Consider the following 16,792-nt stretch of genomic DNA (forward strand, 5'->3'; position numbering starts at 1 on the left):
CTTAGGGCTATGGTGAGGTGTGGGTGATGTCGATGGTGATACTGTGGGGTTAGATTCAGGGACCAGGACTTGGGTTAGGATTAGGTTTTTGGTAAGATGTACAGGAGGATCGGGTTATGTTTAGAGTTAGGGTCCAGGTCCAATGTTACGGTGAGGGTAAGATTGAGGTTTAGGGTTACAGTGAGCTTTAGGGTTACAGTGAGGTTTAGGGTTACGTCGATGGTGACGGTGAGGTGGTAGGTTCAGGGGCCAAGGCTAGGGTTAGAGTAGGTTTTTGGTAAGGTGTACGGGGAGGATAGGGTTAGGATTAGGTCAGGGTCTGGGTTTGATGTTTAGGGTGAGGGCTAGATTGAGGTTTAGGATTACGGTGAGGAGTGTGTGATGTCAATGGTGATGGTGAGGGATTAGGTTCAGGGCCTGGGCTAGGGTTAGGGTTAAGTTTTGGGGAAAGTGTGTGGTTTAGTATTAGGGTCTGGTTTTAATGTTAGGGTCAGGGCGAGATTGAGGTTTAGGGTTAAGGTCAGGTGGCCCAGCCTTGCCCTGCCGCCCTGCCCCACTGCCACTGGGTGATGGCTGGTGGAGTTGGTGCCTCATCAAGGCCTGGCTCTGCAGCCTGACTGCAAAGCTGCCTGTCCCAGGGACAACGCTGCCCACAGGCCTGGAGCTAAGACTGCAAGGACCCCAGGCAAGGTTTGGATTACCCATCCACCCACTGTGGCCAGTGCCAGTACCTGTGACCACACGCAGATGGCACAGATGTGTGGCGGCATCCACCTGGGTAGGAAGCAGGAAGCTGGCTGGTCAGAGCCTGTCAGCACGCACAGCAAGGCTGAGACAGGGCAGGCTTGGGAGGGGAGAGGTGGCTGCTGGGCCCATGGGACCACCCGGTGAGAAAAGGCAGGCTGAGGAATCCCTGGGCAACTGGAGGACAGGGGAGGACTGTGTGGAGGTCCTAGGCCCCCCACACTTCACCCTTGTCTCAAGTTATTTCAAGACGCTTGGGAGTTTATTATTTTATTATGGGTCATTTGAAATCCTTTTTGGAGAAGGCACAGTTTAAATAAGAGAAGCTGGACACCCAGGCCTAGCTCAGTTCTGTGACGGGGAGATGGGGGCTCCAGACAAACAAGGTCTCTTTTTCAGGCTCAGAGATGAAGCACAGGTCAGTCCCCTCCCTGAAGGGAGCTAGGCACCACACCTCCTGGGGCCCAGGCAGCTGTGACGGTCTCCCCATTTCACAGATGAAGTGGAGCTCCAGAACATTTCACATGTGCTCCAGGTCACAGCTGGCAGCTGCAGACCTGGCCTGGGAACACAGCTGTGTGTGTGGCCCTCCAGCTCTTGCTGCCTCGGGCAGGAGGGAAAGGGAGCAGTTAAAGAACAGCTGGACTCCAGAACTGGGCTTCACCCTGACTCTGGCCCTCACTGGGTTACTGGTATCTCCTCTGTGCCTTTACAATGGGGCTTACAGAGCGGATCTCCTGGGACTGGGGTCTGACAGGCCTAAACGAGTCATGCGCATCAGGCACAAGGACAGGGGCTGGCAGGTGACAAGCACCAGTGCTGGCTCTCAGCGCTGGTCGGTACATGGGGCCTGGCACTCAGGCCTTCATCCTGCTGAGAGAGGACCCCAGGCTACTTGGGCTCAGGGTTCTCCCCGGGCTCTTGGCGACCTGGGCAAGGTGCTCATGATGGCTGTCCCACTGTACGAGACTGCTGGGTTTCCACATGAGCTGTGCAGTGTCCCTGGAGGTCTGGCCAGGCTGACCTGGCCTCCTGCACAGCTCAGGTGGGGTTTACATGCTGTATTTAGCCATTTTGTGACCAAATCAGGCTCCATGTGTTCACCACCTAACAGTCCAGAAAAAGGAGGATTAGGGGAAAGGACTTGGTCTCTACCTGGTACTGGAGACCCCCAAACACTGGAGCTCCTCCTGCCCAAGCGTGGGCAGGTATGGGCATAAGAGCAAAGCCCAAGAAAGCAGCACAGATGCAGACTTCCAGGGCCTCCTGTGTGTTAAATATTTATGACAATAAACCCTGACATATGCATCTTGAAAAGGCTCTCCTGGGTGTGATGGTGGGCAGGACGTAGCCTGCACAGACAGGGAGACACGGTCTGAGTGGAAAGCAGTCATTGCTTTAATTCTGGTCAGGATCCACACCAGGGCCACCTGCCCATCAGTGGTGAATCACCGGCTGCCCCATCCACATGATTGCTTACAAAAATAAATACGAGAGCAGCAGCAACTCTTCAGTGATCATGGAATTAATCCGACAGCAATTAGTTGTGTTTAAGCATCTGGCATATCTCCTAAATTGCACCAAAAGAATTTGGAAGCACTTGGTTTGGTCTCAGAGGCAAAATGCAAGGAGGGAAGGGCCCGGCCTCTTGGGCTGGAGCTGTGCAGGCCTCCCCCTCACATTTCTGAGTCCGCATACATCCCATTGATTAGATAGTCCACCTGTGTGTAGTCCTTCTTCTTGTAGCTCTCGTAGGCTTGCAGGGCAAACAAAACCAAAACTGTGACAAAAAGTGTCACCCCGAGTAAGAGCACCGCCAGGAGGAAACTTCTGCTCACCAGAGACTGGGTAAGGGGCTCGGTGGTGACCACCAGGTATTGACCTTGGGTGCTGAGCGGGCACAAGTCTGTGGCTGGCATCTTAGAGTCACCTGAGCTCCCGGGTGTTGGCCTGGTGGAAGCAGTACCTGGGCTGGCTTCAGGCTCCACCTGCTCTGGGGCTTGGGGAGTACCTGGCCCCATGGCCCCTTGGGTAGATGGGGCAGGATCTGGCTGTGTCGTGGGGGACGTGGCATCCACCTCAGGGTTTGGGCTGGTGTGAGGTACAGGTGCAGACGCTGTGCTGGCAGCCGGCTCCCTGCCTTGTGCCTTGGTGGTGCTCATCACTGGCGTGGACACAGAGGCCACAGAGAGGGTGGTGGTGGGCTCTGTAGTTGTGTTAGAGAGGGTGGGTGCTGGCCAACTTGTGCCAGTGACAGGCCCAGCCGTCGACCCCTGGACAGAGGGGCCTTGTGTGGACATGGTAAGTGCATGGGGACTCTTGGGGGGCATGGGGCTGTCTATGGAGTCACCGGGCATGTGCTGAGAAGGACTGTGTGTCCCCGTCTGGCCACCTGCACCTGCCGTGGCGGCGGTGGCAATCTGAGCACTTGTAGCCAGCGTCATCAGAGGGGCCACCCTTGGCGATGAGCTGCTGCTGGGAGCCTGGGCATGGGCCATGCTGAGCACGGCAGTGGAGGGCGGAGTCTGTCCTGTGGCTGTGGGCTGTGGCGGCGTGGGCACCCTGGAGGCCGCTTGGTCCGGGGTGCCTTCCCCAGCTGGTGAGGTGTCGTCTGTTCTGGGTGTGTGCCCTTCTGTGACCATGGGGGATTTGGGGTTGGCTGTCAAACTCCCTGTGGTCACCATGACAGGAGAAGTGGTCACCATGGCCATCTTCGTTTTATTAAAGACTTTTATCATTTGTTTCACAGATGCATTTTTATTGGCAAAACTATGTGACGTCTCATTGAGGACTGAGGGCCCTTAAAGTCAGAAGAGGGGAAAAAAAGATACCATCACTTTCCATCCCATGCAGGTGGACTAATCACTTAGAGACTGTCTATGTTCCAGCTCACCGGGCTGGCCCGGGCAGCCCTGCGGTGACTTGCTCCACCGCGGGAGAATAAAGGAGACGTGTGAGCAAGCCTCCCTCTTCTCTCTCACTGCACGCATCCCTCTGCCTCCAGCCCACCGGAGGGCACTCGGCACTTTGATTTAAAAACTCCTGTGCCCTCTCTCAGCTCCAAGCCCATCAAAGGCTTAAGAGCTTTACTCTTTGATTCAATTCCCAAAACATCAGAGAGAGTGAAAGCCTCATGTACAGGTGTGATTCACGATCAAAAAACCCATCACACACACCCAGGTTCCCAGAGCAGATAAACCATGGCTCAGATATTCACACCATAAAAGAATTCTTGCCTTTATGAAAACATCTGCAGCAGGAATTCCTGGAGATGGACAGTGCCTGGCACAGAGTAGGGGCACAATTAAATGTTTAATATATAAATGTCCAAGCTCCCCAGTGAAGATCAAGTTCATAAAAAAGGTGAACTTTTTCAGGGCCAGTGGGGCTCAGAGGCCCAGCCCCTTGGGGGCTCCCGACTTGTCTGGCCCTGGAGAAGCCTGGCCTGAAAACCCATCCCCCCAGGGAGCTGGGCTCCTGACACTCTGGCAGGGCCTGCACACACCCCTCAGGCTCAGGGTGTGCTGGGCTCACAGTGGGCCTGTCCAGCAGCCACACAGCTTTCTCACCTACCTGGATCCTGGCGGAGGCCTTCAGACAAAGACAAGGAGGAAACGCAGATGAGCACAAGGACTGTCCACATCTTGCAGGTGAGCTGGGAACAAGGCCGGGCACTGTCCAGGGCTCCCAGCAACTGCTTCTCAGGCTGCTAACAAGTCCCTGCTGCTTGGCCGGGGGACCTGTGGTCAAGAATGAAGGTGTCTGGTCAGTGGCACAGCCCTGCCTGGGGCAGTGGGTACAAAGTGCCTGGGCAGCGAGAGCACCGAGCATCTCAGCTACCGTGGTCTAGTGACTGGCCCAGTGTCTGCATCTGATGAGTTTAAATCACTTCTTGACCCAATTTCATTATGTGTCTCAACCTCCGCAAGTGCCCACTATCCCAATCCAGAGTTCAGAGTTTGAAAGAGCAGTAGAGAGAAGACTGAGATGGTCATGTTCACAGGGTCAAAGCCTTCCAATCACCACGATGAGCCGAGGGCTCCTCCTCAACTTCCCCTGTGGTCTGCAGGACACAGATCAGGCCCAATGACAACTGACCATCCCTTTCCCATGGGAGATGCCACTCTGCCATCCATAAACCCCCATCAATTATCTGGCCAACCAGCCATCATCCATCACCCATCCTCCATCAACCAACCATCCACCTACCAACCATTCATCCAATATTCCCTGAGTACCTGCTCATGTACCAGACAGTGTAACAGTGTACTTAGGACAAAAAGATGAAAGCCACACAACTCTCTCCTCCAGGGAGCCTGCCATCCAGTAGGAGACACAGAAAAGACATCACTGCAGGAGTAGAGCACAGGTGCAACTGGGTGTGGGGAAGCAGGGTAGAAATGGTACCCATGCAGGCCTTGAAGGATAAGCTGGAAGCTGGTCCTCTTTGTGAAGACCCCAATGGTGGATGGTGGAGGACAGGGTGCAATAGAGGTCCAGAGGGGCACCGGATTCTGGTGATGTGGGAGGTTGCCAGAGAATGTTTCTGGGAAAAGGACACCTGGGCTGTTTGGAAAGATGGACGGGATCCACCTGGTGGGAAAGGGGTGGAGAGAGAGCAGCAGATGACAACAGCAAGGCCAGAGGCCTAGGGACAGTGCAGTGGGGCTGGGATCAGACTAGAGAGAGGCAGACCGCCATGGGGTAGTCTGGATTTGGGGGGACAGGTGCCCCTGCAGGCCTGAGGCAAGGCTGTGGCCAGTGCAGAAAGGTGCTTCAGTGGGCGGGGCAGGCCAGGGAGGGTCCATGAGAGGAGCCCAGCAAGGAGGCAGTAGTGGCAACAATGAAGCAGGAGGGACAAAACCCAAGGTGGCTGAGGGACTTGGAAGGGGTGGCAACCGCAAGAGATGGCAGGTGGGCTGCAAGGACCAGGCCGCAGAGGCCCGGCTCTGCACAGCAATAGTATGACTGCAGAAACTTCCAGAGATGCCACCAGGATGGAGACTGGGCCCACTGCAACCCATCTCCTGAGTGCACAGGGTCTCTCCCACACTCACCAGGGTCTCTCATGTCCTACTGGCCCTGGGCATGCCCCGATCCCACCCTTGTTTTACCCGATCGCCAAAGTCCATGCAGCCACCTGTGAGACCCAGGCCCGCCCTGGACAATGGCTTGGCCACATGTTAGTCCATGACTAAACACTCAGTTTGTGCAAAGGGCAAGCAGAACACAGCTGCACTGAGTGTTGGAGGGCGGGCAATGAGCCTGGGGCTCCCCAGGGTGCCTCCTGAATTGGTGCTGCCTGAAGACCCTCTATACCTTCAGTTTTCCTGCTGGCCCTCGCCAGGAAGTTCTTGAATGAACTCCATGAACACCACAGAGGAAGCCTTCAAGTCTCTGAATGAAACATCGTGACCCACTCCTCACCCAGCCTAGCTGCTCATCACGGCCCTCCACAGCCCTGAAGCTAGGCTGGCTCCTGTGATCAGGGCAGAGTCGCTGTCCTCCATCAGCCCTAAGGGTCAACAACAAATCACCTGCAAGCATCCAACACCCTGGCCCAGATTCACCTGCCATCTTACAGCTGCCAGAAAACCCCCAAAGCTGACCCTGCCTCCACTGCCTAAATCCTGTACGGTCCCAGGGTACCCCAGAGCTCCTTAACGTGGCCAAGGCAGCCTTCAAAATCCAGCCCCCCACTGGTGTCTCCCCTACACTCCCACCCCCACTGGCACATGAAACATCTGCAGGTCCCAGCCCAGCACCTGGCTGAACCCGCAGCCCAGCTGAGAAGCCCTCCCTCTGCTGGGAGCTACACGAAAGCAGCCTGAAGGAATGTCTGGGGGGTGGCCACACACTGGCTTTCTGCCTGTGATCAGTGGGGACTCTTGTCAGACAGCCCATGACTGGGAAATCCCTGGCATGCACAGCCCCTCCGAGAGGTGGGCCCCTTCCGGTGGTGCTGCGAGTCTCCTTCCAGGAGTCGCAAACCTGAGTCGAGCTGCACGCTGCATGTCTGGAAGAGCCCCTGGTGTTTTTTAGAGGGTTAGAATAGTTAACTCAGCCCCACAGACCACAGATTTGCATCTGTTTTTTCAGGGTACAAAAGGCATTCTTTGTTCTGACAGAAGCAAGTTGGGGGATAGCAGGGGAGAGAAGAAACAGACCAATACCATGAGAGGGAGGGACCGAAACGGGAAGGTTTCAGGCACAATGAACTCACATCCCCCAAGAGCTGAAGCAACACAGCTGGGCTCCGGGGAAATGTGTATCTAAATGGTCCTCTCTTTGGCCAGTCACATCACTGAATGCATTTAAAATGCCACCACTGCTGAGCCCAACATGCCTCCAGTGTCTGAGCCCTGGATCTGGGGTCCGCTGGGGTGGGGTGACGGGACGGGGCCTCCTGAATGGGCCCCAGGTCTTAGCGCCTTCCTCTAGAGAACTACAGAACTCTACAGCAGGGTCAGCGACATTCTTCTGAAAAGTGTTATTCAGCAGATATTTTAGACTTTGTGGGCCATGCGACCTCTATCTCAGCTCTTCAAGTCAGCTGCCAGGGTGCAGAATCCCTGTATGTCAATGACGGGCGTGGCTGTGTCCCAACAAAGCTTCATCTGCACACCCAGGCAGCAGGAGGCCCTTGGCCCAAGTCTGCCAACCCCTGCCCCAGCATGTTACAGTGGGCTTCAGAGTGCTGCTCCAGCTAAGCCAGGGAGGGACTGACTCAAGGTGCTGAAGGGGTTTCTTCCCCACCGTCCAGTCCTCACCCTGGAACAGACACGGCACAGCTCATTCCCGGTTCAGGGCCAGCCTCCAGCTGGTGTCCTTCCAGGGTCCCCTCTGTTATGAGGCAGCTCCTCTACCCCCCTCATCAGTGAGATGCAGCACCCCTGTCTGTGCAGCCATAGGGGGCTCCCGTGAGTATTATGGTATTGCAGGGCCACCAGGAACCTTCGACGGTGCTTGGTGTTTGTGTGATGGACACAGAGAAGGCCACAGAGGACCACACGGATCCCACCCCTTCTGGTCCACCCTACCTGTGGACCATTGTCCCGGTCTGCCTCAGGAGGCAGAGCCTCTGGTGGCGACATGCTGGAGGCCACAGCCCTCCTGATTATGGGGGAGGCTCGGCCCTCTGGGCTGTGCTGCCTTTCCTTGTTCCTTTCCCACTCCGAGGCAAAGCCCCCTCGGTACCTTCTCCAGGGCCTGTCTCTTCACAAAGCAGGTGGCCCACCTGCTGAGCACTGGACATTCACCAGAGTCAGCTGCTCAGGGCATGCTCCCAGGCTGGGACACCTTCCTCCTTGGAGAGTTGTGGGCTTGGCACCGTGTGCTGGTGGGTGAGGTCTGGCTTTGCAGGAGGCAAGGGCAGCTTTGCAGAGCACTCCCAGCCATGGCATGCTGTGCCACGTGTGGGACACACGCAGATGCTCCACTCTGATTACACACATCTAGGGTTTGAAAAAGAATAAACACTCCTTAGGAAAAAGTCCAGTGAAGCAGGAGGCACAGGAAATAGCAGCATTCAGTAGATCATTATAATTGGAAAATGACAATATATATCAAAATTGTTAATGTCAAAACTTATGTAGCACTTTCTAAGGGTGCAATTCTTCTAAGGGCGCACTTAGAGGGATGTCCAAAGATGTAGGTCTACAAAGTTGTCCATCACAGTATTATTTGTAATAGTAAATAGCAAAAAATTAGAACAGTTATGTAAAATCTGACTCATCCATATATAAAATAGTATGGCAGCTGCTAAAAAGTAAACAGATTTCTACTTATTGACATGGGAAATGAGGAGCATGTACCATTCGGGTCACACCACAACAGTATACACACCATGAGCCTATTTTTATTTAAACAGACATTTGTCAAAGGGTCTGGACATATTTATACCAGACTGTTAATAATGGTCATCCCTAGGGAAGGAATTTACTGGTGATTTTTATTTTCTACGTCATTTCTCTCTCTCTCTCTCCTTTTTTTTTTTTAACAAGTATGAATAGCTTTTGGAACATATTTTTCTGATAGGCTCCAATGAAAGAAAACATATGATCTTCTCCAAGTGCTTTGAGCTGCCAGGCAGAAGGGCACAGAGTAATCCCTTTGGACAGTTTTATAGGTAAGTTTTAATAATTTAGAGAAACTTCATGATTTATATATATCAATTTTTCTAGGAGCCAACCAAAACTTTAGAGAAATCCAGCAGTACAGTTGTAATGCAGAGATATTAACCAACACAAAAATTCTCTCATTGATGCATATTTAATGTAAACTCAGGAGGAGATGAAAGAAACAGCTTGTTACCTCCTACAGTGGCAGACAGTGATACTGCCTAAGGACCAAGACTGGCCCAACCCCAGCACAAACACCCACATGTGCACATAGCCACATGCACCCATGCACAGGCACATCCATGCGTGCATGTAGTCACACTTGTGTGCACACAGCTGCATGCACATCCAGCCGCATACACGCATGCATGTACAGGCACATACAGGCAGTCATACAGATGCGGGTGGGTAACCACACACACGGTTGCAAACAAAGGTGAGTGCACTCTTGGAGCCTCTCCAGAAGGCTAATTCAGGAAACTCCTCAAGCTTCTCAGAAAGCTTCCGCTGGATACCATCACTGTTTAGTCACTCCCAGTCAGTGGGGCTGGTGATCACTCCCACAGAAACAGGAATTGGCCGCTGTGCAGAGTCAAGAATAGGCCCTAGTTGTGCTGTGACTTCATGTCTCTGGTATGGTCCTGCCTCCACGTTCCAACGGCATATTCTAAATGTCAAGATTAACATGTGGGGATCTGCACTAATCTTTATAAATTGACTCACAATGGATAAATCATTGGCGAGATTTGAAATAATAGTTTCCCCTGCAAAGGGCTCAGTGAACCTTAAATGAGGATCTAACCAGTTATTCTCATTACCTGGTATGAAGACTGGGTAGATCAAGGTCAGACTACTATAGTTGGAAAGAGAGCCTGAGGAAAGGAGAGGAATAAGCAAGAAAGATTTAACACTATGTGGAAGACCAGGACAGATGGAAGGATAGGATAGGCTGGTGCTAGGAGTCCCCTTTTTCATGGGTCAACTCCCAGGTGATGGTCCATTAGAAAGGCACCCCCAGATTGTGGCTCTGGGTGTCAACTTCCTGATCCTTTTCTGGTCCTTGACATTCTGATGCCTCCCAACACCTCCCCTCCTCAGTTCCTGTGTCTCCAACCTTTGCTTGTTTTTTTAAAAAACTCTTTTATGAATCTGTTACATGCAGAGTGCTGTGTACAAGTTACATGAAAGCCAACTTCAAATTGCTGAATTCCTTTTTCTCAGGTTCCTAAGACCCAACACAAGTAATCCTCAGGCTTGGCACAGGACTGCAAGTGTCACCCCCACCTTCCATGAAGCTAGTAATACATATTTATCAGCAACAACGTGGCCAGGGCCCCTACTCCAAGCTGGAAAAGCTCTATGTACTAAAGAATAGGAATTGCATTAGTAAATACAGGGCAAACCACAGATAACTTATCTTGACACATCACCTGGCTGAACTTTGGCAGCAGAACCCAAGGAATACAGGCTTGCCATTTTGCAGATATAGACTTCGCCCTGTGGTTCAAAGATGTTTCTCCATGGCAGATGGGAACCTACAGCATTGGATATCATCTTAATTACATTGCTCACTTCCAAGTTTCTGGAAGTTTTGGTATCACAGTTAAATGCTGATCAAAGGCCTAATTTTTGTTGGCAATGTAGGTAAATTTGACATTCTTCTGTCCATTAGGTAAGTCCACCCTATAAGTGGAAAACTTGTATTTTAAATACTCTCCTGGATGATTTTATTGAAATCTTAGAGATGCTTCCTCCAGAGGGAAAAATGCACGTTGTTATAGGCAGATTTCTAAGCACTGTTTAGGTCTTACGGCAAACCACGTGGGTGCTCCTTCCTCCTATCAGCCTCACAGACACGCTAAGGGGCCACCCAGACTCACATGGGGAAGGCAGGCAGGTAGGTGGAAATGCCCAACTCCCTCCCAGATGAAGAGGGGCTGGGGGAGGCCTGGGTCTCCCAAAAGGTCAGCACCGTCTTTCAGGACAACAGCCTTGCCCCGGGAAGGCCCTTCAGTTTCCCCGCACACCGGGTGCCCCAACCTTCCCGTCCTCCGCTCCCAAACTGGACCAGCCTGGGCCCCTTCCCGATGTGGGGTCCCCTCGCCCTCTTCCCCCTCCGGCCTCCGGGCCCCCATCCACGCCCCTTTCGAGTCTCGGCCCCCAGTCGACTCCGCCGTTCCTGCCTCTCCCCCTATTCCTCACCGTCCTGTGCTCTGTGCCCCCACTCTCTCCCATCGTCCGCCTTCTGCCTCTCGAGACCCCATTCATCCTCCCACCCCACCTCCCTCTCAGCCACCGCCAGTTCAGGCCGCGTGACAACAGCCCCCCGGGCGGCGGACCGGGCCCCTTACCCGGGCGCGGCAGGCCTGCGGCGGCCCGGCGGCCCTCGAACGGCGGGAAAGCGCCCGCGGTCCGGCTTGGGGACGTGGCAGGTCGCGAACGGCGGGGAAGCCAGCCGGGACTGCTCGGGGCAGCCGCCCTAGCCGGCCCCGCCCCGGCCGCCCCGGAAGTGACGTCACCGGAGGAGGGTGGGCCCGCGGTGCCTGGCACAGCCTGTCGCGAGCCGAAAGTGGGGGCGTGGCTGCGCTCGGGCACCGCACACCGCGGGCGACTCCGGCTGTGTTCGAGCGCGGACGGAAGTTGCCGTACCTGTGGCCCGGCCCCCAGCTCTGGGCTACGGACTGCGGCTGCCGGAGCCGCGACTGCCCAGGCAGCGCAGCGGCGTAGAACCCGAGGGCGGGGCCCTGACACGCCCCTGCCCTCCTCCCTCAGGCTGGATCCGGCCTCAGGTGGCGACCTGGTAGTGGCGGCCAGCGCGGTTTGAGCGCTACAACGTGCCCAGCCCGCCCTTGGTTCCGTGATTCACCTGCAGGTTCTTTGACTTTGCTCTGCAGTAGCTCTAAGAGGCGCTCTGTCCCCGATTTGCAGACGCGGAAACAGACTCAACAAAATGCTTTGTTAATTGTAAGACGTGGGTAACAGCGGGCAAAATGGAGTGTAGAGGAAAGATACGGTAAGGTGATCTTACTTAGAAATCAACCTACCCGTTGTCTTAACAGTGGGTTTCAGCCCTGGGCAAGTTCACTATGGATTCAATGAAACCGAAGAAATGACAGTAGAACGTTCTTGGGGTGAAAGGGTTTATACCCAACTCTATTCCCACGGTGGCAGGTCAGTCACTAGCATCCCGTCCACTCAGAGCGAGTACCCATGCAGCAAGCCGGTCTCTGCCTCTGGGCCTCTCTACATGTGCAGCCGTCTGAGTCTCTGGCCTTGGCGCTGCCACCACTTCAGTCTCATCTCTGCCCTCCTGCAGCCTTGCAGCCATACCACCGTGCAGCCCAGAGCCCTGGGCGGAGCTCTTTATGTAGAGTCAATAACACGTATTGCCCACACGTGTGTAGTGAACTAGCGGACCAGGGCCAGGTGAGAATCCTGGCCACAGGAACCTTCCCTTTATCCAACTAGTCTGACTGAATCCCCGTCTCTCAGGCCTCCCTAAATCCAAACCAAAGCCTGTGTGTGAAGGACCATCTCAAGGGAGCAAACCAAAAGACTAAGACAGTTTTATAACCTTTCTGGGGGTCCTGGGCTAAGAAATGAAACTACACACAGAAAACGATGTGCAAAGACAGGATCAACTCGCCAGTTTTGAGTTCTGGGAGCACCTGAAATGCAGTTTAGAGTTGTCACCACCCTAAACTCCAGTTCAGCTTCATAGATTCAACTTGTGTGTGCTGGGACCCAGGCCGGTTACAAGCATTTGTGACAAGATCCGTCTGGTTTGTGCTTGTTTTAATTTTCCCAACTGACACAGACCTAACATGAGAAGTTCAGTATCTATGTTCACAAATGAAAATATACCCAAACAGCCAGTTGTCGTTCTATGCTTGTTTTCCTCAAATATCAATGTCTGTCACACTGTTTTCATTTCCTCTTTGGTAAAATGGGGACAATTTTCAGTGCTAGGGCTGAAATTACAAAGGTAAAGCACAGCTCTCCTTCTCAAGGAGCTCATCGTGGAGAGCTGAGGTCTGTGTGCTGGCCGTGTCTGCTTTTGTATATAAAATTTAATTGGAATACAGTTACAGGCTAGGTGCCACACGCGAAAGGGCTCTGGAGTAACACTGCCTGGCTTCAAATCCTGGCTCCTCCACTTTTTAGCCGACAGAGAACAAGAGGTTCAGACTCCCTGAGCTTCACTTTTATTATGTGGTCATAACTCATGGTAGTTACGTTTAATAAAGTCTCCATGAAGACTAGCTTAGTGAATACTGAACTATCACTCCTAGAGAAAAAACACGAGGGGCCAACACTTCCCTTCACCCTTTATTGTCATTATTTATTAATCAAGGGCTCATTTTTATGCTCTAAACATAAAATTAAGGACATTAAAATTATTGTAATTTTTAGAATAAAAATATATAATTGATAGGGATAGGAATATAATCATATATGCATTATTGGATTGATCCTCCTGTCATAATGTTAAGAAATATTAACTTGCTTTTTAGATATTTACAATAATAAAAAAAACCTTAAGGATTATGAAACTGGGATGCTATGGATTTACACTGAATTTTTCATTTCAAATTTTTAAAAAATTTCAAATGTTTTTAATTTCAATACATTTTTAGTTAATTTAGTGGAATTATTCAAAGGTATTTTATATGGTATTAAAAACTTGTTGAGGATTATTTTACATACAGAAAAGTATACATGTAAGTTTACAGCATGCTGAATTTTCACCAACTGAACCCCCTGTGTAATCAGACCCCTGGGACCCGCTTGTCCCCCTGCTAGTCCCAAAATGAAAACACCAAGTTTCTGCAAAGATTCAGAGCAACCTGAACTCTAACACATTGCAGGTGGGAATGCAAAATGGCAAAGCCACTTTAGAGAACGGTTTGGCATTCTCCTAGGTATTTACCCAAGGGGAATGGAAGCATATGTCTTCACAAAGAACCATATGAAAGTGTCCATAGCAACTTTATTCATAATTGGCAAAATCTGGAAATACCCAAATATCTAAATACATCAAAGCAAAACTGACAGAAGAGAAACAGGAAAATCCCCAACATAGAGATGTTAATATGCTTCTTTTAGTAATGTATGGCTCAGGCAGACCAATAAATAAATAAATAAAAAGTAAATACACAACAAAATCCAGTAAGATCATTAAAAACTCAAATGACATAACTAGCAAATTCTGGCCTCCTGAACAGACATAGATCACCTAATAACTGAACAGCCAATAGCTTTGTTGGATGTCCTGGGGGAAAGGATCAATGAACCCACTGCAGCCTTCACAGATGGGGGGTGGTGCTACTGTGTAACTTTGTGTTCTAGGAACCGGACTGAATGGCTCAGGGTCCAATCATGGAAAACTGAGGATGAGGGGACTTTGAGGCAGAGCAGGGACTTTCATTCAGAAATGGTTGTTAAAAATATTGGTTTTAAATGTTTATCTCCTACTTATGCAAACAGCATATCTTGTATATCCTGATTACCAAAATTTGAAGAGGTCATCATTAAAAAATGTTGATCAGGAGTTCTGGGTAATCACTGCAAGCATATATTCACTATGTATAATACAGGTAGGGAGAAAATGATGGGACTCTCTATTACAAATTTAGTGAAAAAGGGTTAACGTGTTTTGATTAAAAGCTCTTAGTAAACCAGGAATAGGAGAATATTTACTTAATGTGATAAAGAATTATTATTTCACCCTATTACTGATTAAGAAAAACCACTAAAGGTGTTCCTAGAAAGACCAGAAATGAGATGCCTGTTCTCAAGCTCTTAGTAAATATTGCTCTAGTCGAAGGAATGAAAGAAGAACAATAAATGGAATATTTTTAAAGACAGGTTTTCAATATTTATGTAAGATATGATTAATTACCTGGAATGTCTAAGAGTCAACCTAAAATCAATTAAAAGTTATAAGAACAAGTGAATAATCCATCTGGATACAAAATAAATATTTGTCAGATTTCTTGTATACCAACAATAACAAACTAAAAAATTATTAATGTCAGTTATTCCAATAATGATTTACCTAGGGATACATTACCAAGAAATATTCAGGACTTAGTCAAATTTTAATTTTCTTTGTATGGAGGACTTAAAACTAAATTCAAATAAATGAACAGGTATAGAGTGTTTTGGATGGGAAAATGAAATATTGTAATGTTGTAAATTTTCCCAAATTAATTAATAGGGTTAATGCAATTCTAATTAAAAAACTCATTCTGTCTTCTTTTGGAACTTGAGAAAATAATTCTAACATTCATCTGTAACACTAAATGGTTGAAACTATTTATGAAACTATTTATGAAAATTATCATGCCTTTCTGTATTTCTCAAAATTTCTAAGAAATATGTATTAGTTTTATTGTAGAAAATTTTCCATTATAATTTTTGTTTTAGGAAAAATGTTCTTTAACAACAACAAAAGACAAATTAATCCCAATACATATTTTAAAAGAGTATAACATGTAATTGCTGAGACGTAAACTTTCTCCATTCTACGGATCTAGCCATTCCTTTTTAGATGTTGTTAGAAATTCAAGTTACTCCACTTACAGACTGGCAAAGGAATGGAAAAAAATTCTTTGTTAATGATTTGATACTGTTTTGCTTTGAGAGAAACACAAAGACGCAAATTAATCAGTTTCAGTCTTGCAGACCTGAATGGTTTTTCCAAGAAGTGTGTGGATCCCTTGTCTGTACAGAGGAGAAAATAAGCACCGAGAGTCACCGGATGGAACCCTGGTGCACTTGGGAAATGCAGAAATGCTGCTTTCTGTCTTTGAGATTTTCACAACCATGTACCCAGTGGCATCATTTGTGTCCCATGAGTTATTTATTTCCAGCCCAATGCATGGGAATGCCCAGGAACATTGGGCCATTATAAACAATAAACCTCACTCACTGTCCGTGATGATCACTTAAATCACAAATTGCATCATAGGACCTCTAACCAGGCCCAGGCCCATAGAGGGAAATGCTGCACTTCCCTCTCCTTTAAGTTTCATATTTAACTCAGGTTTCCCTGTAGTGCTTATGGTTTCACTGATCATCGTCACGCACCCACACATACTCACCTACTCCTGTCCGCAGGCAGACCATGCCCACCCTCTCCTACTCCTGGGCACTGCCTTCTACCAACCTCCTCTTCCCCCTCTGACGGCATCAGACCACCATCTTCCCCCCACCCCTGCTTTGATAGCATCAAGGGGGATTCCATCGTTTGTGTGCTCTGACTTTCTTGTTCCCCATCCCAGTGACCTCCGTGGCTTCTCCACTTCAGCTTCCCACCCCAAGGCCACACTCAGAGAGGCTCCATCTCAGAGACGACTCTCTCAGGCTCCCCTTCTTGAGCCATCCTTCCAGTTAACCCACCTCATTTCCTCTGACTCACCTGCTCCTGGGCCTGCAACCCCTTCCCCTCCCTGCTTTTACACCCTTCGCACTGCCTTCCTTCCTCCCTCCTCCAGCTCGTATTCTATGACCCGCCCAGTAAGTCACTCTCTTGCCAATACTGTGTCTTCAACTTTTTCGTTCTTCCAGCACACCCACTCGGCAACACGGTTCAACTGGATGATTCTGGGGTCTACCTTTTCATGCAGACCCCAGGGTCTTGAAGCAGATCTGTGGTCTCCTGCCTCAGGGGGCCCTCTGTGCTGCCACAGAGTCCATGCTTGCCTGGTGGGCATTGGCTCCCATTTTCCTTCTCCCTCCTCAAGCCTCCTTATACCCACCTGCTCTACCCACCTGCAAATGGGCCTGCATCCACACCCAGCCTGTTCTTCTTCCTTCCTGTGAAGTTGGAAGAGGTGTTCTCTCCCATAAAAGATTATCTCCTCATTCTCTAGTTTCCTCTAGAACTTTATCTTGCTGATTAACTACTTCCCTCCTGCACATTT

The 16,792-nt window shown here is 50.2% G+C and overlaps 1 protein-coding gene across 7 annotated transcripts; it reads right to left on the reverse strand.

Moving 5' to 3' along the window:
* Positions 1 to 2,118: 2,118 nt before the first annotated feature.
* Positions 2,119 to 11,392, reverse strand: C11H11orf24 (chromosome 11 C11orf24 homolog). Of its 7 annotated transcripts, XM_037011621.2 has the most exons (6): positions 11,216 to 11,392; positions 10,295 to 10,399; positions 9,683 to 9,736; positions 7,942 to 8,198; positions 4,318 to 4,484; positions 2,119 to 3,544 (listed from the first exon to the last, which is right to left on the reverse strand). In XM_037011621.2, exons 5-6 carry the CDS (start codon positions 4,385 to 4,387, stop codon positions 2,421 to 2,423), a joined length of 1,194 nt encoding a protein of 397 aa, XP_036867516.1. In that variant the 5' UTR covers positions 4,388 to 4,484; positions 7,942 to 8,198; positions 9,683 to 9,736; positions 10,295 to 10,399; positions 11,216 to 11,392; the 3' UTR covers positions 2,119 to 2,420. The 7 variants fall into 7 exon arrangements, with proteins under 7 accessions (XP_036867516.1, XP_036867517.1, XP_036867515.1 ...); XM_037011622.2 differs by lacking the exon at positions 10,295 to 10,399; XM_037011620.2 differs by lacking the exon at positions 9,683 to 9,736.
* Between the last annotated feature and the right edge of the window lie 5,400 nt (positions 11,393 to 16,792).

This window comes from Manis javanica, chromosome 11 (assembly GCF_040802235.1).
Source record: "Manis javanica isolate MJ-LG chromosome 11, MJ_LKY, whole genome shotgun sequence".
Lineage (NCBI taxonomy): Eukaryota > Metazoa > Chordata > Mammalia > Pholidota > Manidae > Manis > Manis javanica.